The following is a 17,994-nucleotide window of genomic DNA, read 5'->3' on the forward strand; positions in this document are numbered from 1 at the left end:
GTATGGTAATACATGCATGATATTTCAACGGATCGCTGGTGCCACCTATTGCCTCACCAACATAAATTTCTCATACTTTTCTGTCTCTGTGTCTGGTGTTGTGTGTTGAAGCCTTTGCTTTGGCCTATAACTATTTTTATGACATCTATTTGTCTGTGTAGGCTACTTGTAACCTGTTGTTGACAATAAAGAAAACGTGATTTATGGCGTACAATCTGTATAAATGCGATTTGACGGGGATCATGATTCCATGTGCCCATAGTTGATATCGCCTCCAGTGATTTCTGCATGCAGACCACAAACAAAAGGTTAACAATGGAGTAAATGCATCTGAACATGTAGATAGCACTTGATTTCTATGACTGTTGTGCTCACGGAATGACCCGAGAGCACCATTATGTTTATATATAGGACATGTGTTTAAAAAGTCTCTCCAATGACCATAAAACATAAACAATCGAGGAATCGCTCAATTATTGAAGTTGTGTTGGTGGCCCTGCATAAAATTCTCAACAGAAATAATCGTGTCTTAAACCACTTATTGCCAACAATTGAATATAAATTCTTGACTCTGGACAAACTAGATTGCCTGTGCGGAAAATAGGATTATATGAAAAAAAATATGATGACAAGTGAATGTACTGTACTTCAAGTTAGCCTAGCTTATATCAAGCCATTGAGAGCTGCTAGGTCTGCAGGAATGTATTCAACCAACACGAACATGTTTCCAACAATCAACTAATTATGGTCCTTAGGACATAATTAATTAAATCAGCTGCTAAGTCAACACATGCTCCTAATGTGACTTATATGTTCTCTGAATAAAATACTTATGGTCTCTATACCACTGGCTTTGTGGTATACTATACTTTATGCATTTCTAAGGGAAATATAGTGAGAGTGAAATATGTGTAATACTGTAGACTGTGTTGCCCACTGAAATGTGATGAATTTGGATGGAAAGCTTCCTTAGACTTGCATGAAGTTCTGTCTATAAGCCTATATATTACAGTAGTAAGTGTGGATAAGAAAGTTATCCATTTACGGACTATGCATTACATTAACAATGACAAGGGCTGACATATTGCATTGTTATTGGCTCTTTATAACTCATAGATCTCTTTAGAATTCAAGTAAAACTTTCTTCCAGTCATTTTCAGTCTCATTAGTTTAAGCTACATTCATTTTAAGAGCTGCGCTGTGCAGTAGAACTGTGTTCACCAAAAAGATAATGGTCTCTCTGTTATTCCTATACAGACATACTGGAATTAAAAATCTCATTATTTTGAGAGGTACCCTTTATGATACAAATATGAAAAGAATATGAACAGGCAGGATGTGTAGATTCATTCAGTTTAGCTGAATCCTTGCTGAGCTTCAGAATGATGGTTCATGGATGAACTGTTTTCAGAGAATCAAAACAAAGTAATGAGTAAATAAAGTAGCCAAAAAAACTGACGCAAGAACAATAGTATGAAGAGGCAAGTTTGTGACTACTGTTGAGCTATAGTAGGTTATATTACAATACAATGTTGAGTGAGGGAGGTAAAGTACTTTGGAGCTAATCCATATTGTTCTCTTCAATTGATTCCTATGCAAATCAGAGACCCTATAAAAACATATGAATTCCAAAATTACATGAACTATTATCCTTGCATTAAGATGGACTCAATTCAAGTTATTGAGTGATTTGTTGATGACATTTTTGTATTTTAGCTAATTTGTGTCATAGGAAAGGGTCTGAATATTTATGTAAATGAGGTATTTCTGTATTTCAATTTTAATAAATTTACTGAAATTTCTAAAAACCTGTTTTCGCTCTGTCATTCTGGGGTATTGTGTGTGGATTGATGGCAAATTCTTTTAATTTAATCCATTTTAAATTGAGTCTATAACACAACAAAATGTGGAAAAAGTGAAGGGGTCAGAATACTTTCTGAAGGCACTGTATGCTGAAACAGGCAACTTTGTTGAACCAGTCTTCCCACACTAATCAGTTGGGAGGAGATATAGAGAAGTGGGAGGGTAGGTATCTGACTGGTCTAGCTCTGTATAAAAAGGGTTAGATTCCAGGGAAACATACACCTGCAGACTCACAAGTTGAAAAGCCAGACCACCAGTGACCATGAAGCTGATCATACTGCTCTGCACGACTGTGCTCCTCTCTCTCTCTGGTAAGTACAATCAACAGAACCTTCTGGCAAGAGCCCATCGATTTGTGAGTTGCCTGACTGCCTACAAGCTTTTATGATAGTATATCAAATATTCCTGGATATTTTTTACAATTGAAAATGTTACATTGCTCTGCACTTAAATGAGTTTGGGGGGTAAATTCAGAGACCATACAACAGGGTTGTGCTTGTTAGTTAGAAGTTGCAGGGTAAATGTAAGAGGGAGCTACGGGCTATAGTTTGGAAGTGGTGAATGATAAAGCAAAGCATACTCTACTCTATCTAAAAGCCCACTAAGGTTAAGTCAGGGCAACATCGACAAAAGCATGCCAGGTTATATCCTTTGTCTAGCTGGGCATTTCTTTCTAGACCTTTCCTAAGGCCTCTATGAAACTGACTATGTGAGCTAATTGTGTGACAAGTCATGCCCCCCAGCCTCCCCCTCGGTGTCACAGGACACTGGTGAGAATGGGGACAGCATCGTTTGAGACCCGGTGCCATTGATCCAATGGTAAAGGTTATTGTCCAATTAAAGACACCTCCAAATTTGTATAACTGGGATATACTTTACTTAATTTGGCTGTTTTGTCATAGAGCTACATGACACAAACAATATCACGTGTGTTTGTGATATTCTGTGTCAGACTGGAAAACAAACAAGTCTTAGAAGTGGAATGCCGTTTCCCATTTCAACAATGACGACCAATAAACCGACAAAAGAATATTCACACAGTTGATGAGCAGCATTCCAGAACCTTGAAGAAAATAGTGAATAGTCATCCAAAGCAGGTTATTCATTTCCTTGTTTTGTTTTTTTCTACAGTCTTAGCTATGGATGAGAGGAGACCCCCACAACCCAGAGAGGTGAGAGAAATCAGAAAAGATAATGTTTTGCAAACAAGGCATTTACAGTACTTTTTAAATTAGGATTTGTGTAAGATGCACTGTTAAAGTAAAGCCTGCTTATTCTTATCCCCCTACCCCACCCCAAAATAGCCTAATTGTGAAATGTATGAAAACAATGGCTGCTCCAGGGAGTTCAACCCAGTTTGTGGGAGTGACGGTGTCACATACAGTACGGAGTGTACCCTGTGTCACGACAACAAGTAAGTCCATAACTGACAATGCAGAAAAACTATGCAGCACACGTCATGAAGAACATATTTACCAGCAGCATGAGAAAATAAAACGACAAGACCAGGTGCAAACCTTGAATCAATGATACTGATACTGACTGACCCCCCCCCCCCACCCCACCCCACCCTCACTCCAGTTTCGATGAGGTCACTTGTGTGTGTAAACATTTAGTATCTTATCAAGTGAGGGTACCTATGGTCAGATGAGTTATAAATATTAAAAAACTCTGACGGATCATGCACTGCTGGCTCTTGAACTAATCCATTCACTTTTCATCTACCATACATTCAATTTGCATCTACCATGCTGGAATACATAGTAAACTCCTTGAGACATACAACACTTCATTTTGCGCATTTGAAGAAAGTAGGCTCAATATGCTCAATAATTATTATGTTTTCTATTTCATATTCAAATCATGCCTTTTTATCAATTTGAGGTTTCCCTTTGAGGTTGTTCTTACACCAGAATATTTCTCTTCTGCACAGGTTCAAACACCAGCATGTCCTTGTCAAGCATGGAGGAGAGTGTGAGGTCTAACTGCCACTCCTTCCAGAAAGCCTTGCAACCAGGTTGATCTTCAGCCAAGAGGATCACCTGCTTTCATTTCAGTAAACTGTAATAAAATGAGAGAACGCACACGTGGGCACTGTCTCTTCTCTAAGCTAGCTTTTAAATGTGTAATGGCTTTTTCACTACTCCCACGAGTAGACTGGCACTGACTGCTAGGCCCACTTGTTGGTAAATCCTGCCAGGAAACTAAAGTCTAACAAGTAAGGAGGGAGCTTAAATACACTGAATAAGGTACAAGAATGCAATAAAAGTAAAACATTCATAATGTCCTTTAGTCAAGCTCAATGTATTCATGAAATTCCTCAGGCAGGACTGGGGAGCCTAATTTTGAGGCGCAAGTAAAGCCATGATGCATCACAGCGACAGGGAGAACAGAGGCTACGTCCTTGAGGAAGCATCACAAAGGCAACCATATGACTAGCAGTCCAGAGCAAGAGTTTACAATTAGAGAAATGTGAAATCTTTATTGTCTTTTGATGGCAGAGCGAGGTCTTTTCATCCAGCTCTATGCTGATCACTTCAGTTTCAGCACTACTGTGTCCAACAAGGTCAAGATGTCCCCAAAGTAGCCATCCTCGTCCCCAAGGACATGCTCAGTGTGCACCAGCTCCTGGTACTGCTGCTGCAGGGTTCTGAGGGAGGTGGTCAAGTCATAGTCCCTTCGATAGTGCGCCTGGCAATAAGGCATCATGGCCAGGAGGGTTTGCAGGGCCTTCTCCCTCCAGTCGTGCTCTGGAGAGGCTAGCAGTTCAGGCACCAGGCCGCACCACCCTTGCTCTGCCAGCAGAGGCTGGAGGGAGACCTCGGCATACTGTCGCAAACGCTCTTGATGAGAGGCATCCGGGATTGGGTCAAGTCCCGTCTGAGAAATCAACTCCTAGGAAAAAAGAATGTACCATTAAGCCATGGTAGCATTTCAATTGACACAACAAACACTTTCAATACCTTTTCAACAGACCTTTTCAATTATCATGTCGTAGAGCAGAGTGACAATTCTGACACGCAGAGCCTGGCCCCCTGACGCTCGGAACAGATCCCCCAACACCTGCAACCCACCCAGCTTCAAGAAGTTGATTTGGGCAAAGGGGAAGTGACGCAACAGTGAGGCCACGGCAAACAACACCTGCAAATGAGAGGACAAATGTAAAGCCAATCCGGTCAAATAATCTGTATTTTAAAGTGCATTTACAATTGCAACACACTGTATACACTTACATAAAATTTGATTGAAAAGTACAAATATCAAGAAAATAAGAACAACAAAACATAAGAACAAAGACAATATTAAAAGCAAAAACTAAACAAATTGCATAAAAGACTATTACAATATAACAATAACATCAACAACATCAGTGGAAGTAGGCAAGCCAAAAAAAAAAAAGGTATTTCAAATTTAAAAACCTCAACGGTGTGTGTCCCCCTCTCTCCTGGCTGGGCAAACTGTTCATTAACTTAGTTCAACTCACTAAGGTGCTCTTACATACAATGCTCTGCTCCCAACCTTTATAACTTCTATGCTCTTTAAGAAGGCTTGTGCCTTGGCAGCAGAGAGCCCTCTCTGAGTTGTAAGGAACAAGCATGTCTGCCAGGTAAGAGGGAGTAAGGCCATGCAGTGCCTTAAAAGGTTAAAGAAGACCGCCAAAGCAGGGAGGCTAGCACAGGGTTCTCCTGGTTATACGAGGCTACAAAATCAAATGTGAAAAAAAATATGTGTTTGTCTTGCATAGGGTCTGAATCATGCGATGAATCGGGAGCATGTCTTGCCTTCTTCTTGACAGTCATGGGTCGCGGAGTGGCGAGCAACATCAGCAGCTTCTGCAGGGCACCACTTTCTGCTGCCTCCACCTGCACCACTGGGTTACTAGAGAGAGGGTGGATAATCATCATTATATATAACTGCACACACAACTGTAGGGCCCACAGGTTTAACAAAGTCAATGCTTAGTTACTGCAACAGCGAAGACTGCCTTTTGACTAGCATTTTCAGAGAGAGTTAGGGGTATTATGAAATGGATTCTGCTACTGTATATTGTACCTCGACAGAGCGGATCCCAAGACAAAAGCAGCACTCTCCTGAAGGCGATGGTCTGTGCCGTTCAAAGCATCAACCACAAGCTTCATTCCTCCTGAAGATACTAAGTTCTGCGCATTGTCTACCTGAAAATAGACATTTCACTTTATCTATTCAGAGATATCTGCTCATGAGTGTGCAATACAATGTGATAGCTATCTGACAAAAAGACTGACAAATAAACGATTTTGTCTTATGCTATCTATCTCTGCTGATAGTCTCCCTGATACTTCGTGGGTGTGTCACTCCATCTATTCATAGATATCGGCATAAAAACATAAAGCGTAGGACATCAGAAGTTTATTTTTTTTAGAATTCATTTGTATTTACTTATTGTTTTACTCTAATTCTATGCGTTTCATTTTTTCTGTATTGGTGCATCAAGTCTGTATGTTGAAGTGTAGTTCTACTTTCATATCTTCAGGGCAGGTCTTTTCTAAGCCCCCCAAAATCAAGGTGGGTAGGATCTCACCTGATGAACAAGGTACTCCAGGTCGTGTAGAGCTTTAACCTTCACCTCCACTGTGGAGTTGGAACTGTTGAATTGGGAAACCAGTCTGCTCATAACTTGGGAGTCTGTCTCCACCAGCATGTCCAGCTTGGCCATTTCCCTTTTCAGTTCCTCCATGGGACGAAACTGGGCCCTTAGAGACTCCTAATCACATAGACAAACACAACATAGCATCATATAGAAAGACTCATTTCGAACAGATGGAGAAATCAAAGCTAGAGTACAAATCCATTAAACAGGGCATACCTTCTCCTCATCTGTGTGACTGGCTTCGGGAACCTCTCCTTCTTTTAACTTTTTCAGAGCCTTCTTCAGCTCCTGAGCAGTGAAGGATTGGGTCTGTGTGTTCAGTATCCCTGGTCTGGCTCGCAAAGAGAAAAGTCAGTCAGAATCATGTAATCATAGTGGACATGATATAATCAAATTGTGGCTATTGTGGTGATGCTAATTACATTTACACTGCTCTAGTTATCCACTAGTAACAGTATGTCAGAAAACACAGATTAAATAATAATAATTTAAAAAGAACAAATTAAGAAGCATTTTCATAGCATTTTATAAGAAAGAGCTGAAATGTAAACATTGTTCCATACCTGTGTCCCTCACTCTGGTGTTTGAGAACCTGCCCTTCCCCAAGTTTGACCTCCCTCTGTCCTGTCTGGAGGTTGAGCCTCACATGAGAACCCACAGGGACTGCCTGACCTGAACAATGAGAACATTGCCCAACATCAAAGTGAATAACATTGACCTTCATCATAGTCATACTAGAACAATATACAAAAGCATGACATTCAGCCTGCTGTAGCGACTAGGCAACATGAGGTGTGTCTGCCATGAAAGATACCTGGTCTGAGACTCTGCCACTGATCTGTGGGCTGGAACACCTCCAAATCCTCAGGATCTCCCTCATCCACATAGGCATCCTCATCCTCCTGACTGGGCTCCGAGCTGTCCACAACAGTCAGAGCAGAAGGAGACTGCCAGGGACAAGGAAATCCAGACATTCAAAACGCAGTGCATCAAAACCACTTTCAAGCTACACACAGGTACTGTCACAGGCTTTCATTAATAGTGAACCATTATTTCAGACTCACTTTTTCGCTGTGGACATAGACAAAATTGCAGCCCAATACCAAGAGGATGAGTGCCACCTTCAGATCGCTGAATTTACTCCCATCTCGCGAACATCCTTTCAACATACTGGCAGTAGTTCACTACAATCAAGTATCAGTGCCTAGATGTTACCATTGCCATTCACCAAACAATCACGCGAAATCCATGTCAATTATGCCAATGTATGGTTCGCAGTGGGTTTATGTCTCTGCCTCTCACCTGTTTTTAGCTCGACTCTGTGCTCAATGTGAATGAACAGAAAGCTTCAGCTGAATACTAAATATCGATGTAATATCAGTTACCCTCTTCAATTCGTGTACATGACGCATTGTATCTTACAGCATTGACTCCATGGACGTGCAGCGTTGACATAGGCCACCATAAACCCCTCCCACCATTTCCGTGATAACTGAAGGAGCCAATCATATCAAAATGAGTGTACCATGTTTTCAAATCCTAGCGATCGGATTGGCCATCTCTATGACGTGAACGCATGCAATTTGCAACCCTTATTGCGCGGTTGGGGGTTGTTCCTGGACAGGGCCCGCGTATGCTGATATTTATCATACTGTAGTACATGTGCATACTATTTATACTAAATAGACCCTGACAGTATATACTAACTAGTACTTGTTAGTGTAATACATACTTTTGGTCAACATTTAGCACTGATAATTCAGTCATAACCTAGGGTATTTTCAGAGCTCTGGGTATTTTTACTTTTACGTCAAAGTAAATACACCATTATGCTGTGTTTAAAAGTTGATCTACAAATGATGGTTGAATGTAGGGGAGAGAGGGGTTACAAGATAATTTGATTCAAGCATATAATTGAATTAATAGAATTAATGACAGCTTGAAACCAAGAACGTGTTTAGATTTTATTCATATATACAAATAGAAACTCATACATAGTTTTACTCCAACAACCTCATGTATAAACTAATATATTAAAAAAATGAAAATCGTTTGGACTACTGCTGAGCACACTGATTTTCCATTGTTTTCTGCGAAGTAACGTGGATGACTTCTTGTGATTTTAGCTTCTTTTTCTTTTCATCTTTCCTGTTCTCTTCTCCAACTTCCTCCATCATCCTCACTTCCTCAGTCTTGATTTTACAGTCAGCTGGGGGAGACCTAAAGGCAAATCATTCCATTTGTATTCAGGTGTTATTGATGTCAAAGCCATGGAACATTTGTCAGATGCTGTTTATACATGTAATCAATTTAAGTAAAAATGGAACATTTGTCAGATGCTGTTTATACATGCAATCAATTTAAGTAAAAATATAAGGCTTTGATTTACTTATGAACACATGTGATATATTGTATCATATCATACACAATATAACAAGTTGATAATATTATTCGGTACAAGTGTAAGGGACTGGTCGTCATTTGTGATTGGGGGGGTACATGGAAGGGGGAAAAGAAATAAAAGAGGAATCTTAAGGAGGAGGTTATCCTTTATTAGGATTATTACATTGCAAAAAATTACAAATGTTTTTCATGCCACGAGAGCTCCCTGATCCGTGCAAAACAAGTCCACCCTTTGATTGCCGAACCTGATCACGTCAGATCGGACTGACAAGCACACCAATGGTGAGGTAGGACAGTGCCCATCCCGTGCGCTGGGATTTTGGGCATACAGAGAGCAAAAGGAACATAACGGGAACACATTTTGAAGTATTGACAGAAGTAGTGACAGAACCCTAACCCTAACCCATTTTATAAATTGCATGACCATCCCTTTGAATGTAGAAGAGAAACCCTCCACCGAATGAAATTGCAAATGCACCATCCTCCCCCAAATCCCTCCATCCCAATCCCTCCCCATCATAAAAAATGATAACTCCCTAAACATGTTCTATTGTTAATGTAATTTTCAAAAAGTGTAAGTTAAGTATAAATCTGATTACAAAACTTCATTTTTGTGTTAGAAAGTGAAGTGTCTATTTTGTGTTAGAAAGTGAAGTGTAAAAACAAAACAAAAAGTACATAGTCTTGAATGTACCCCAATTACATGCATCATACACGCAGATGAAGACCAATGCCACAGAAACATGGTACAGTAGTCAGAGAAGGTACACCTTTCTTTGTTCTTCTAATATTCTCTCCATATGGATATAAAGGTGTCTAAATCATATTCTTAAGTCTGATTGTCCCTAGATGAAACCTAAAGATGAAACCGTGAAAGTCAACGCACACTCTTTCCTGTGACAGCTCTTCCAAAAGGCAAGGGAAGGGTGGGTAGTGGACGAGTGTTGATAGCCCGAACAAAGCCCAGGAAGAGGGAGAAGACCAAGAAGGCAAAGTTGACACAGCGGAGGAAGAGAGACAGGAGTTTGCAGGACGAGGGGGGCACTGACCTGGGGGGGTTGGGAATAGTGGTTGGGGGCTCTTCGCTGATGCGGACACACTTGCTGTCTCGGGGCAAGACAGGGTTGGGCTTGGGGCTTTTAGGGGGCTGCAGAGGTATAATAGCTGGCCTCCCCTCTGGGCAAGGGTGGGCATCTGCTTCAGTTTCCTTTTGCATGTGCTCCATCTCCAGGATCATGGGCTCTTCTTTCTTCAGCTCAGGGATGTCAACAGGCAAGTCTACCGGCAGCTTCTCACGCTTGCGCTTCTGAATACGTTTTTTGTTCATCTCTAAAAGGCAGAACATAAGAGTTTAGGTAATGCTCATTAGCCATTGTCAAAAGCTTGTGAAAATGTTGAGCACCTATGTGTTTTAAAGAGTGAATCAAACACTTAAAGGCACAATCCGCAATTGGTGAAACACAATTGGTCGCCACATCACTTGGGGAAGGCTATTTGACATGGTTTAGCTTATGTAAAGTGAAATTGTAGCAGTACATCTTTTCTTTCTGCTCAAATCCAACTATAAAGTGGAATGTGAAACACAAGTAGGATAGAATGTCAGTTTTGCGGTAATTTCAATAATTTTGCTTCATAAATGCACTTCTATGGACAGTCACCTACTAGCTAAACCACCTTTAGTTAATTTCCCCAAAGCGCTCATGTTTTCCTCTTTGTTTCCCGAGTGGTGGGACAGCCAATTCTGTTTCACTAATTTCGGGACGTGGCTTTAAAGCTTAACTCAAATCATTAATATGTGTGACACATACAAAGATTCAAGATTTGCTCAAATACAGTTTGTAGTCAACGGAATAATGTGCTAGATACTAACTGTGCTGGGAACTAAATGAAGCATAAATTACCATTGGGTTCATATTTCATCTTCAGCTCTTCCAAGTTGACTTGCAGCTTAATGTTGTCACTTTGGCTCTGTTTGTGGTTCCTTTCTGCACTAAAAAGCTTCCTCTCCAACTCCAGCGCTCTTTGACTCTCGGAGAGAGATTTCATCCTTTGCATGGACAACTCATCCCCCAATTGCTCTATTTCCTTTCTATACACATAACACACATAAACATCAATTGAAATAGTCGTCATAACTCTCAATCTCACAATGTTCTATGCATAATCAAAGTTTAAACTGAAGGTCATCGACTAGACACTAGTCTGTCTTATTACAAGTGGGAACTCACGCAGAGTTTGAAAGCTGCATTTTCAGAAGGTCAGTGTAGTATGTCCCATCACCACCGTCTGCTTCCACTGGGGTGGCACAGGAGGGCTGTGCCTTTAACGTATTCTGTGTAAATATAGTAACCGAAAATTGTTACAACACCACAATTGTGACTTTATACTGTGAGACCCCATTGCAGATCTTAACTGAAATGACCAAATACAGGAGGAAATAATCACCTCCATCTCCTCCAGGTGACGCAGTTTGATCATGAGGGTCTGTATCTCACAGTTTTTCTCCGAGAGCATGGAATGCAGGCGCTCGAGTTGCGCAGGGTCTGCCCTGGAGCCTTGCAGCTGCATGAGTGTGGCTATCTGAACCTGTAGGAACATCCAGAGAAATCAATGCCTCAAAATCAACCTCAGTTTCATGAGGAATGATTCATTCAAACATTTAAAAAAAAGGTGTGTGACGTATAATCAGACAGAGGTGAGTTGTATAAATAATAAAGCTAGAATAAAGGTTTGTGCAATATACCTTCATTCGATGCAGTTGTTGTTTGGAGAAGGCATGCTGCTTCTGAAGGGACTGGTGCTGCACCTTCATACTGATCAACTGTCTCTCCATCATTGCTCGCTTGTCCTCAAGCTAAAAAGATTTAAACCATTTTGAAGCACAAATCACCAGCAAAGACATTGAACAAGACGAGTGAGACAAAAAGCTTTTAATACCTCTCCAAATAATGAATTTCCCTTGCTGTTCGGATCCTGTGCCTGTTGCAACACCTGATCCAGTTGTATTTGGAGATCTTGATTGGCCTCCCGGGCTTTCTAAAGTAGGCAAATAAGCACAACACTAGATTTAACTCATGGTAAGAAAGCCTATTAATCTAGCACCTTGCACCATCTAAATGGCTAAAGATGACCACAAATCCTGCAGTTCTAGTGATGTTCTTTACCTCCAAGGCGTTGAAGCAGGAGACTGCTTCTCTCTCACGCTCTTCCTTCTCCCCGGTGAGTCGCTCCAGTTGCCGTTGAAAGTTTTTATTGGTCAGCTCCAGTTGCTGCTCTTTGTACTGGGCCTCCTGGAGCTTTCGTTCCAAGTCAGCCTGAATAGACAGTAAATGGCTATCTGTACCACTCCACTAGTTGTACATCAGCTACACAAACATTTGCAAGAGCTATTTTTCTTTTTTAAATGTACTTTTCCATAGACATGATGGGTCTGTCATTACAGACGGTGGGTTAGTGTTCTGTATCTTTTTTCTTTTTTTGTATGCAAATATGGTACCCACCTTAACAGACTCCAGCTCCATCCTCTCAAGCTGCAACTCCATCATCTCAGAGGACATGGTTTCATTCGCCCTCTCTGTCACCATGCGCAGCTCCTCCATCTTATTGCTCAGGGTCTCTGTCTGTAGCGCCAGCTTATGCCTCAGCTGCTTCTCGTTGAGCTGTGCCTCTTCCAGTTCAGCTCTCATTCTCTCCATCTAAGGCCAAACCAACACGTTACACTCACAATACGCACTAGGGACCCCAATTTGCTTGAGCACTGAGAAACTACAAATACCTAACAACTCAGGATACTCTACAGCATCATTTGTTATTGTACCTTGTCTTTAACAATGTTTTTGAGAAAACAGTGATTATTCAACCTGAGTTGATGACCATATCTTGCAAACACTAGTTTGAGTATTCAAAACTCCCATTGGATTATGTCTGATTGCAAAATATTACAGCCGACATAAGATGAGCTTTGCTCACTTTTTAGCACATGCAAATCGGAGCCCTGGGAGTTTGTTTCAATAACTAACCAACCTACTACTACTAACACATTTCTCCAATGAGAGAACTAATAAATTCTGTGCTTTCACAGAGCAAATTTCAGTTTGCATAACTCCGCAACTTTACATGCAATTCGCAAAAATAGGCATTATTGGTGGGAAAGGGTAGTGATGCACGAGTTCACAGATGCAGGTTCTTTGTAAAGTACAATAAATTATGAAAATGAACATTCTCAAACGAAAGTACATTTTCTATACTAAGAGAAACCAGGATAAGGTATTCAGTTTATTCACAGAATATTCCACATACCTTAACCAGGCGTGCTTAACCGGATTATGCTTATTGAAATAAGGTGTTTGTTTACATGGACCATATCCTAACCACATTGGAATAATGATCTGCATGTAAATGTGGTCAAAGAACAATGGCAGCCGTGTGAATAACGCGTATTCATTGAACACATCTCCCAATTACTGCCAGTGTCATACAGTAATGCACAGGCAACCCAACCCACATCACTGGCAGCCCAACCTGGTTCTTGCAGTCATTGAGCTCCAGAGTGTGGTTCCTCTCCAGCTGCGATTCCTGTTGCTCCAACTGCAGCCTCTGCTGCCTCTTGACGGTCTCGTAGTCGGAGCGCAGGCTGTCCAGCATACGGCTCTTTAGCTCCACTTCACGCTGCAGAGAGTACTTCTCCTGCTCTAGAGTCTGAGGAGGAGCACACTGGGGACTCAGATATCACTGTAATATCAACCCACCCCACCTCTGGTCCTCTTTGAACCCTAATACAAGGATCATGACTTTATACAGGATATAGCCATTCCATTACAATATAATTGCAGTATCAATTAAATTTGGAATCTGTGTTACTTAAAAACATTTTTAAAAAAGGAATTACAGTTCCTATAGAAGGTTTTTGATTGTTGCCTTCACAGAATTCTAAAATTGTATTATGATATCTGTGGTTATCTTATTCACGGTTTTACACAGATAAATGATGTCAATTACTCGCAGTACATTAGATGACTGTGTTATGATAGCCTAGTCATGAAGTTCTCTTTTTACAGAAGTTGTTCATTGCCCAATTTGAATCCATAGATCACCTCCACGGTGTTGGTCATCTCTATCCGCTGCTCCTCCAGCTTGTTTTCTAAATCCAGCTGCCCGTCCAGCAATTTAAGGCCGTATTGAGCTGCCTTCTGCATGTTCTCCTCTGCCTCTTTCAACTTGGAATGTAGTTGATGGACCTCATCATCTCTTGAAGCAGACATCTTTTCTGGATGGATGGAGGTACTGGATGGAGAAAAATAACGGATTATTCTATAATGGAATACAGCCATTAACAGTTGGGGTTGTCAAACTACTGAATTTAGTGAAGCTACCCAACCCGGAAATGTTTTGAGTTGGACTGGGTTGGGATCTATTTTATTCCAATTCTGGAAGCACATTAATTACCATCACCTATCATAGCTAGGTATAAGCAGTGGCTGACCCACACTCAATGGACCTTCTGTCCATTGAAATAGAATGAATAATTGTTGTTCTATGCTTCTGTCCCCCTGTGATTGTCATCACCATTGATGCCCTGTGTGGAGTCTCTGACTCCTTGATTATGTTTAATATGGCTCCTAAATACCTTTGTGAGAATATAAAGTGCTTTACCTCTGCATAACCAAAGACATATTACTTTATTGTTTATTGTGACATCTGAGATTTTGTAAACAAATGATGGTGCAGCTTGAAGTCATGTTTTGGAAAAGTAATGCTGCTTTTTGTTCGTGCATGCAGAAATCCCTGATAGCTGTTATAGTCCCTCATTGACCTCATCACTGTCAAATAAATAAGTAAGGAACTATACCACTCTGCGTTAGCGAGCTGTAACATTAGCTAGTCTGGCTAACTCGACTTGCGCGACACTGTATCCTATTGCGATCTTCGAAAAAGTAACCTAGTACTAGATCATACACAACGACAACCACTATGTTGGCTTAATAATAATAACTTCGTTCATGTTATACCTTTCACGGCCGTTGAAATTGAACCACCGTTCACTTTCCGTCCCACACACAAAAGCCAGAGAGATCTGAATGGAAATAGTTCGCCAACTGCACCACTGTTTTTCTCCAGCAAACTATTTGAATTCAGGTCCAGTCACAAGGCAGATATCGCGAGGGGAACTCTCTGCAGTGGTTGTGTTTGAGATCGACTACATTGCAAATATCGATTATATATACACACACAAATTGATGAGATTCCTGTCCTGTTAAACCCTATATTATCATGGTCAATTTGTTTCAATAGAATTATAGTCAATTTTGAAAGGCAACTGTAAAAAAAAAAAAAAAAAAAAAATACACTATATACCAAACCAACTGTATAAATACACTATATACCAGACGTTGTTAGATCTGTTGCGCTGCAATGTAGACGACCTGAAACGGAACCATAAACACCTCCTTTGGTCCTTAATAAACTGCGCAGATGAGTCGACCTCAAACACGACTAAAAGGCCAAAAAGTTCAGTAGATACTTTAGAAGCTACTGGTTCTTGTTTCATCAACTTTTGGGCCAGTGTAAGAACGCCAAAAGCGTTCTGGTATAAATCAAAATCATTGTATAGTTTTTTTTGTTAATCTGCTTGTTTGATGTCAGCTATATCGCAAGACTACTCTAGGCATCTGAGTGAGAGGAATAGGTTTTGGCAATAAGAGTATACATAAATCTTGTTGGTTATCAGGGGTAAGGGCCTGGTGCCATTTTGTAATTCAGCACCAGTGAGCCTTCTCCTGGGTCATGTTCAGACAGGACGGTGCAAGAAAGTTATCGATGTACTGAACATTAGATATGCTATGGATAGAGCTGACTGATTCCATAAAGGGATAGTGCACAAAAAAACCTGACTTAACATGATCTGTGGTCAATTAGCCAAAATGGATATTCATTCCCTTACTGAGATACAAGCCACAATCTATTGAGTCAGCATTGCGATAGGACCCCATTTGACTCTACAGAAGTAATTTCAAATTGTTTACCCCAAATCTTTGTTTGAGTGTTTAGTGTAAGATTATCATACTCCTATGATATAATATCAATTATCTATTATGTCTGCTTGTCTTATGGGTGCATTATCCCATCGAGTAACAGAAGTGGTTCGGTGACCACACTTGCGTGATGAGTAATCTTATTTGAGAACTAAACACTAGTATTAGCTCCTCAGTCTAATACATAAGCTTTAGCTTTAGCTTGGGCTATGGTGGTATTGCGGCACACAAGAGACCCAGGTGTCAACCATAGACATAATGAGTTTGAACCCTGTCCATGTCTGTTCTTTACACTATGTAATGGGGATCCTGATAAACAAATATGTCAGAGAAATCAAATCTAATCATAGTTTATTTGTCATATTCACAGAATACAGAATTGCAGTCATCGACGGTGCAATGAAATGCTTAGGCTAGCTCCTCAACAGTGCAACAAAGTAATAATAATTAAAAAAAAAAAAATGTGTTTAAGAGAGGCATGTCAGCTCTTCATCATCCCAAATCAAAAGACATTGTTTATGCTTCTGCAGGTTATACATTGTAAATACATTATGTCAAAATATCCCCACAGCTTTTTAGATAATCCGGTTTGAACCCCCATAACATATTAAGATAATATCAGATGACAGTGGACCTATCATTTCTATCATTATGATTGTGCTATTGTTTTTAATGGTGTAAAAGTGTAGTGATTTGGTGGTTGAGGAGGTCTTGATGACCTATTTCACATGCTCTGATGGGCCAGGGTGTGACTGAAACCATTGTGAAACATGTTGCCCATTGATATCTTCTATCTTTGCTGTTGAGGTGGAAATGTAACTTAATGTTCTGTCTCTCACCTCACACTGAAACCATCTCCAGTGTTCTATGTTCAAGCCACTCACTTGTGACAAAAGGACCAAATACTCAATGGTCAATGTGATATCAGAAAAAGAGATACTGTTGTTTTTTGGGGTTAAATTAATGCTCAACTTTGACACCAAAACACAATTGGAACCATTTAATGTCAACTTTCCAGACCCTTTAAATCGTGTTCAATATTTGTTATGACCCTGCAAAACTTATGCAACTTACATTTGTGTGTCTGTGTGGCTGTACAGTGCTGCAGTTGTAAAATGTTCCTTAAAAAAGAATGGTGAAACTGGCTACATTTGAGTTTCCTGTCATCAATGCAGTATTATAAAGATTTGCTTTTATTTTTTTAATCTAGTAGATAAGAAATTGACTTCGCTTAGAGCCTTATACAGAAATTTGTTTCAAGAAATTGTTGATTTGCATTGTATAAACCTACAATTTAGAAGAGAGCTTCTTGGGCAATTAAAGGGATAGTTAACCTTTTTACACCTTATAGTCAGATGGTTCTTTACCCTGAAAATAGTCCATAGGCCAGGGGAAACTAAACCATGATTCAGAGTTGTTTAAATAGTCACTACTAACTTCTAGCTAACTATAGCCACTGCTAACAAAAAACAAATAGGAGTGATGGGGGCAATCTGACAGTTCAAAATTGCATTGCCATATCAACTCAAGTGAACTTTCTGACTTGGTTGGTAGTTGCTTTGAGATGATTTAAACATAAAATATTAAACTTTGTGTAATTGCCCACATTTTGTGTTAGCAGCTAAAGTTAGTAGGGGCTCTGATCCATGGATTACAGTTTCTCCTGGACCAATAAAGTGAATACAAAGTGAACTATCCCTTTAACCACAGCATTGGTGAATGAAGAACATACTGGACAAGATGAAAGCTGCTCACCTGTAATCAGTAGAAAGAATAGCTTGATCATGTTGGCACCACTAGTCTTGATTGCCCAATCAGACATGTTCACATCCCCAGAGATTGAAGACCTTTCCATTCAAATACAAATTGGCAGCACATAGGGTGTTACCAGAACTATTGTCGGAGGAGCTGGCCAGGGAATCTTGCTCTTCTTGTGCAGATAACTCCACTCAGTCTATCAATTTACATCAAGAACGGTGTCATATAAAACAGTTTTAGATTAAATAAAGCAATTCAATAACATATATTTAGTTTTAAGTAGGCTATAACTTCATAATGAATCATGAC

The 17,994-nt window shown here is 40.2% G+C and overlaps 2 protein-coding genes across 4 annotated transcripts; both read right to left on the minus strand.

Annotated features, from left to right (window-relative positions):
* Positions 1-3,843: 3,843 nt before the first annotated feature.
* sil1 (SIL1 nucleotide exchange factor) lies at positions 3,844-7,939 on the minus strand. 3 transcript variants are annotated; one of them, XM_083686362.1, is made up of 10 exons: positions 7,796-7,939; positions 7,558-7,663; positions 7,308-7,440; positions 7,057-7,165; positions 6,710-6,824; positions 6,425-6,607; positions 5,917-6,038; positions 5,646-5,742; positions 4,840-5,004; positions 3,844-4,758 (listed from the first exon to the last, which is right to left on the minus strand). In XM_083686362.1, exons 2-10 carry the CDS (start codon positions 7,660-7,662, stop codon positions 4,396-4,398), a joined length of 1,392 nt encoding a protein of 463 aa, XP_083542488.1. In that variant the 5' UTR covers position 7,663; positions 7,796-7,939; the 3' UTR covers positions 3,844-4,395. The 3 variants fall into 3 exon arrangements, with proteins under 3 accessions (XP_083542488.1, XP_083542486.1, XP_083542487.1); XM_083686360.1 differs by having other exon boundaries at positions 7,558-7,677; XM_083686361.1 differs by lacking the exon at positions 7,796-7,939 and having other exon boundaries at positions 7,558-7,783.
* Positions 7,940-8,460: 521 nt separating this feature from the next.
* Positions 8,461-14,989, minus strand: spdl1 (spindle apparatus coiled-coil protein 1). Its single transcript, XM_083686717.1, has 12 exons — positions 14,905-14,989; positions 13,990-14,179; positions 13,418-13,594; positions 12,397-12,591; positions 12,061-12,210; positions 11,834-11,932; positions 11,640-11,750; positions 11,342-11,482; positions 11,125-11,228; positions 10,798-10,985; positions 9,946-10,225; positions 8,461-8,713 (listed from the first exon to the last, which is right to left on the minus strand). Exons 2-12 carry the CDS (start codon positions 14,155-14,157, stop codon positions 8,551-8,553), a joined length of 1,776 nt encoding a protein of 591 aa, XP_083542843.1. The 5' UTR covers positions 14,158-14,179; positions 14,905-14,989; the 3' UTR covers positions 8,461-8,550.
* Positions 14,990-17,994: the final 3,005 nt, after the last annotated feature.

This window comes from Argentina silus, assembly GCF_951799395.1.
Source record: "Argentina silus genome assembly, chromosome: 15".
Taxonomy (NCBI): Eukaryota; Metazoa; Chordata; class Actinopteri; order Argentiniformes; family Argentinidae; genus Argentina; species Argentina silus.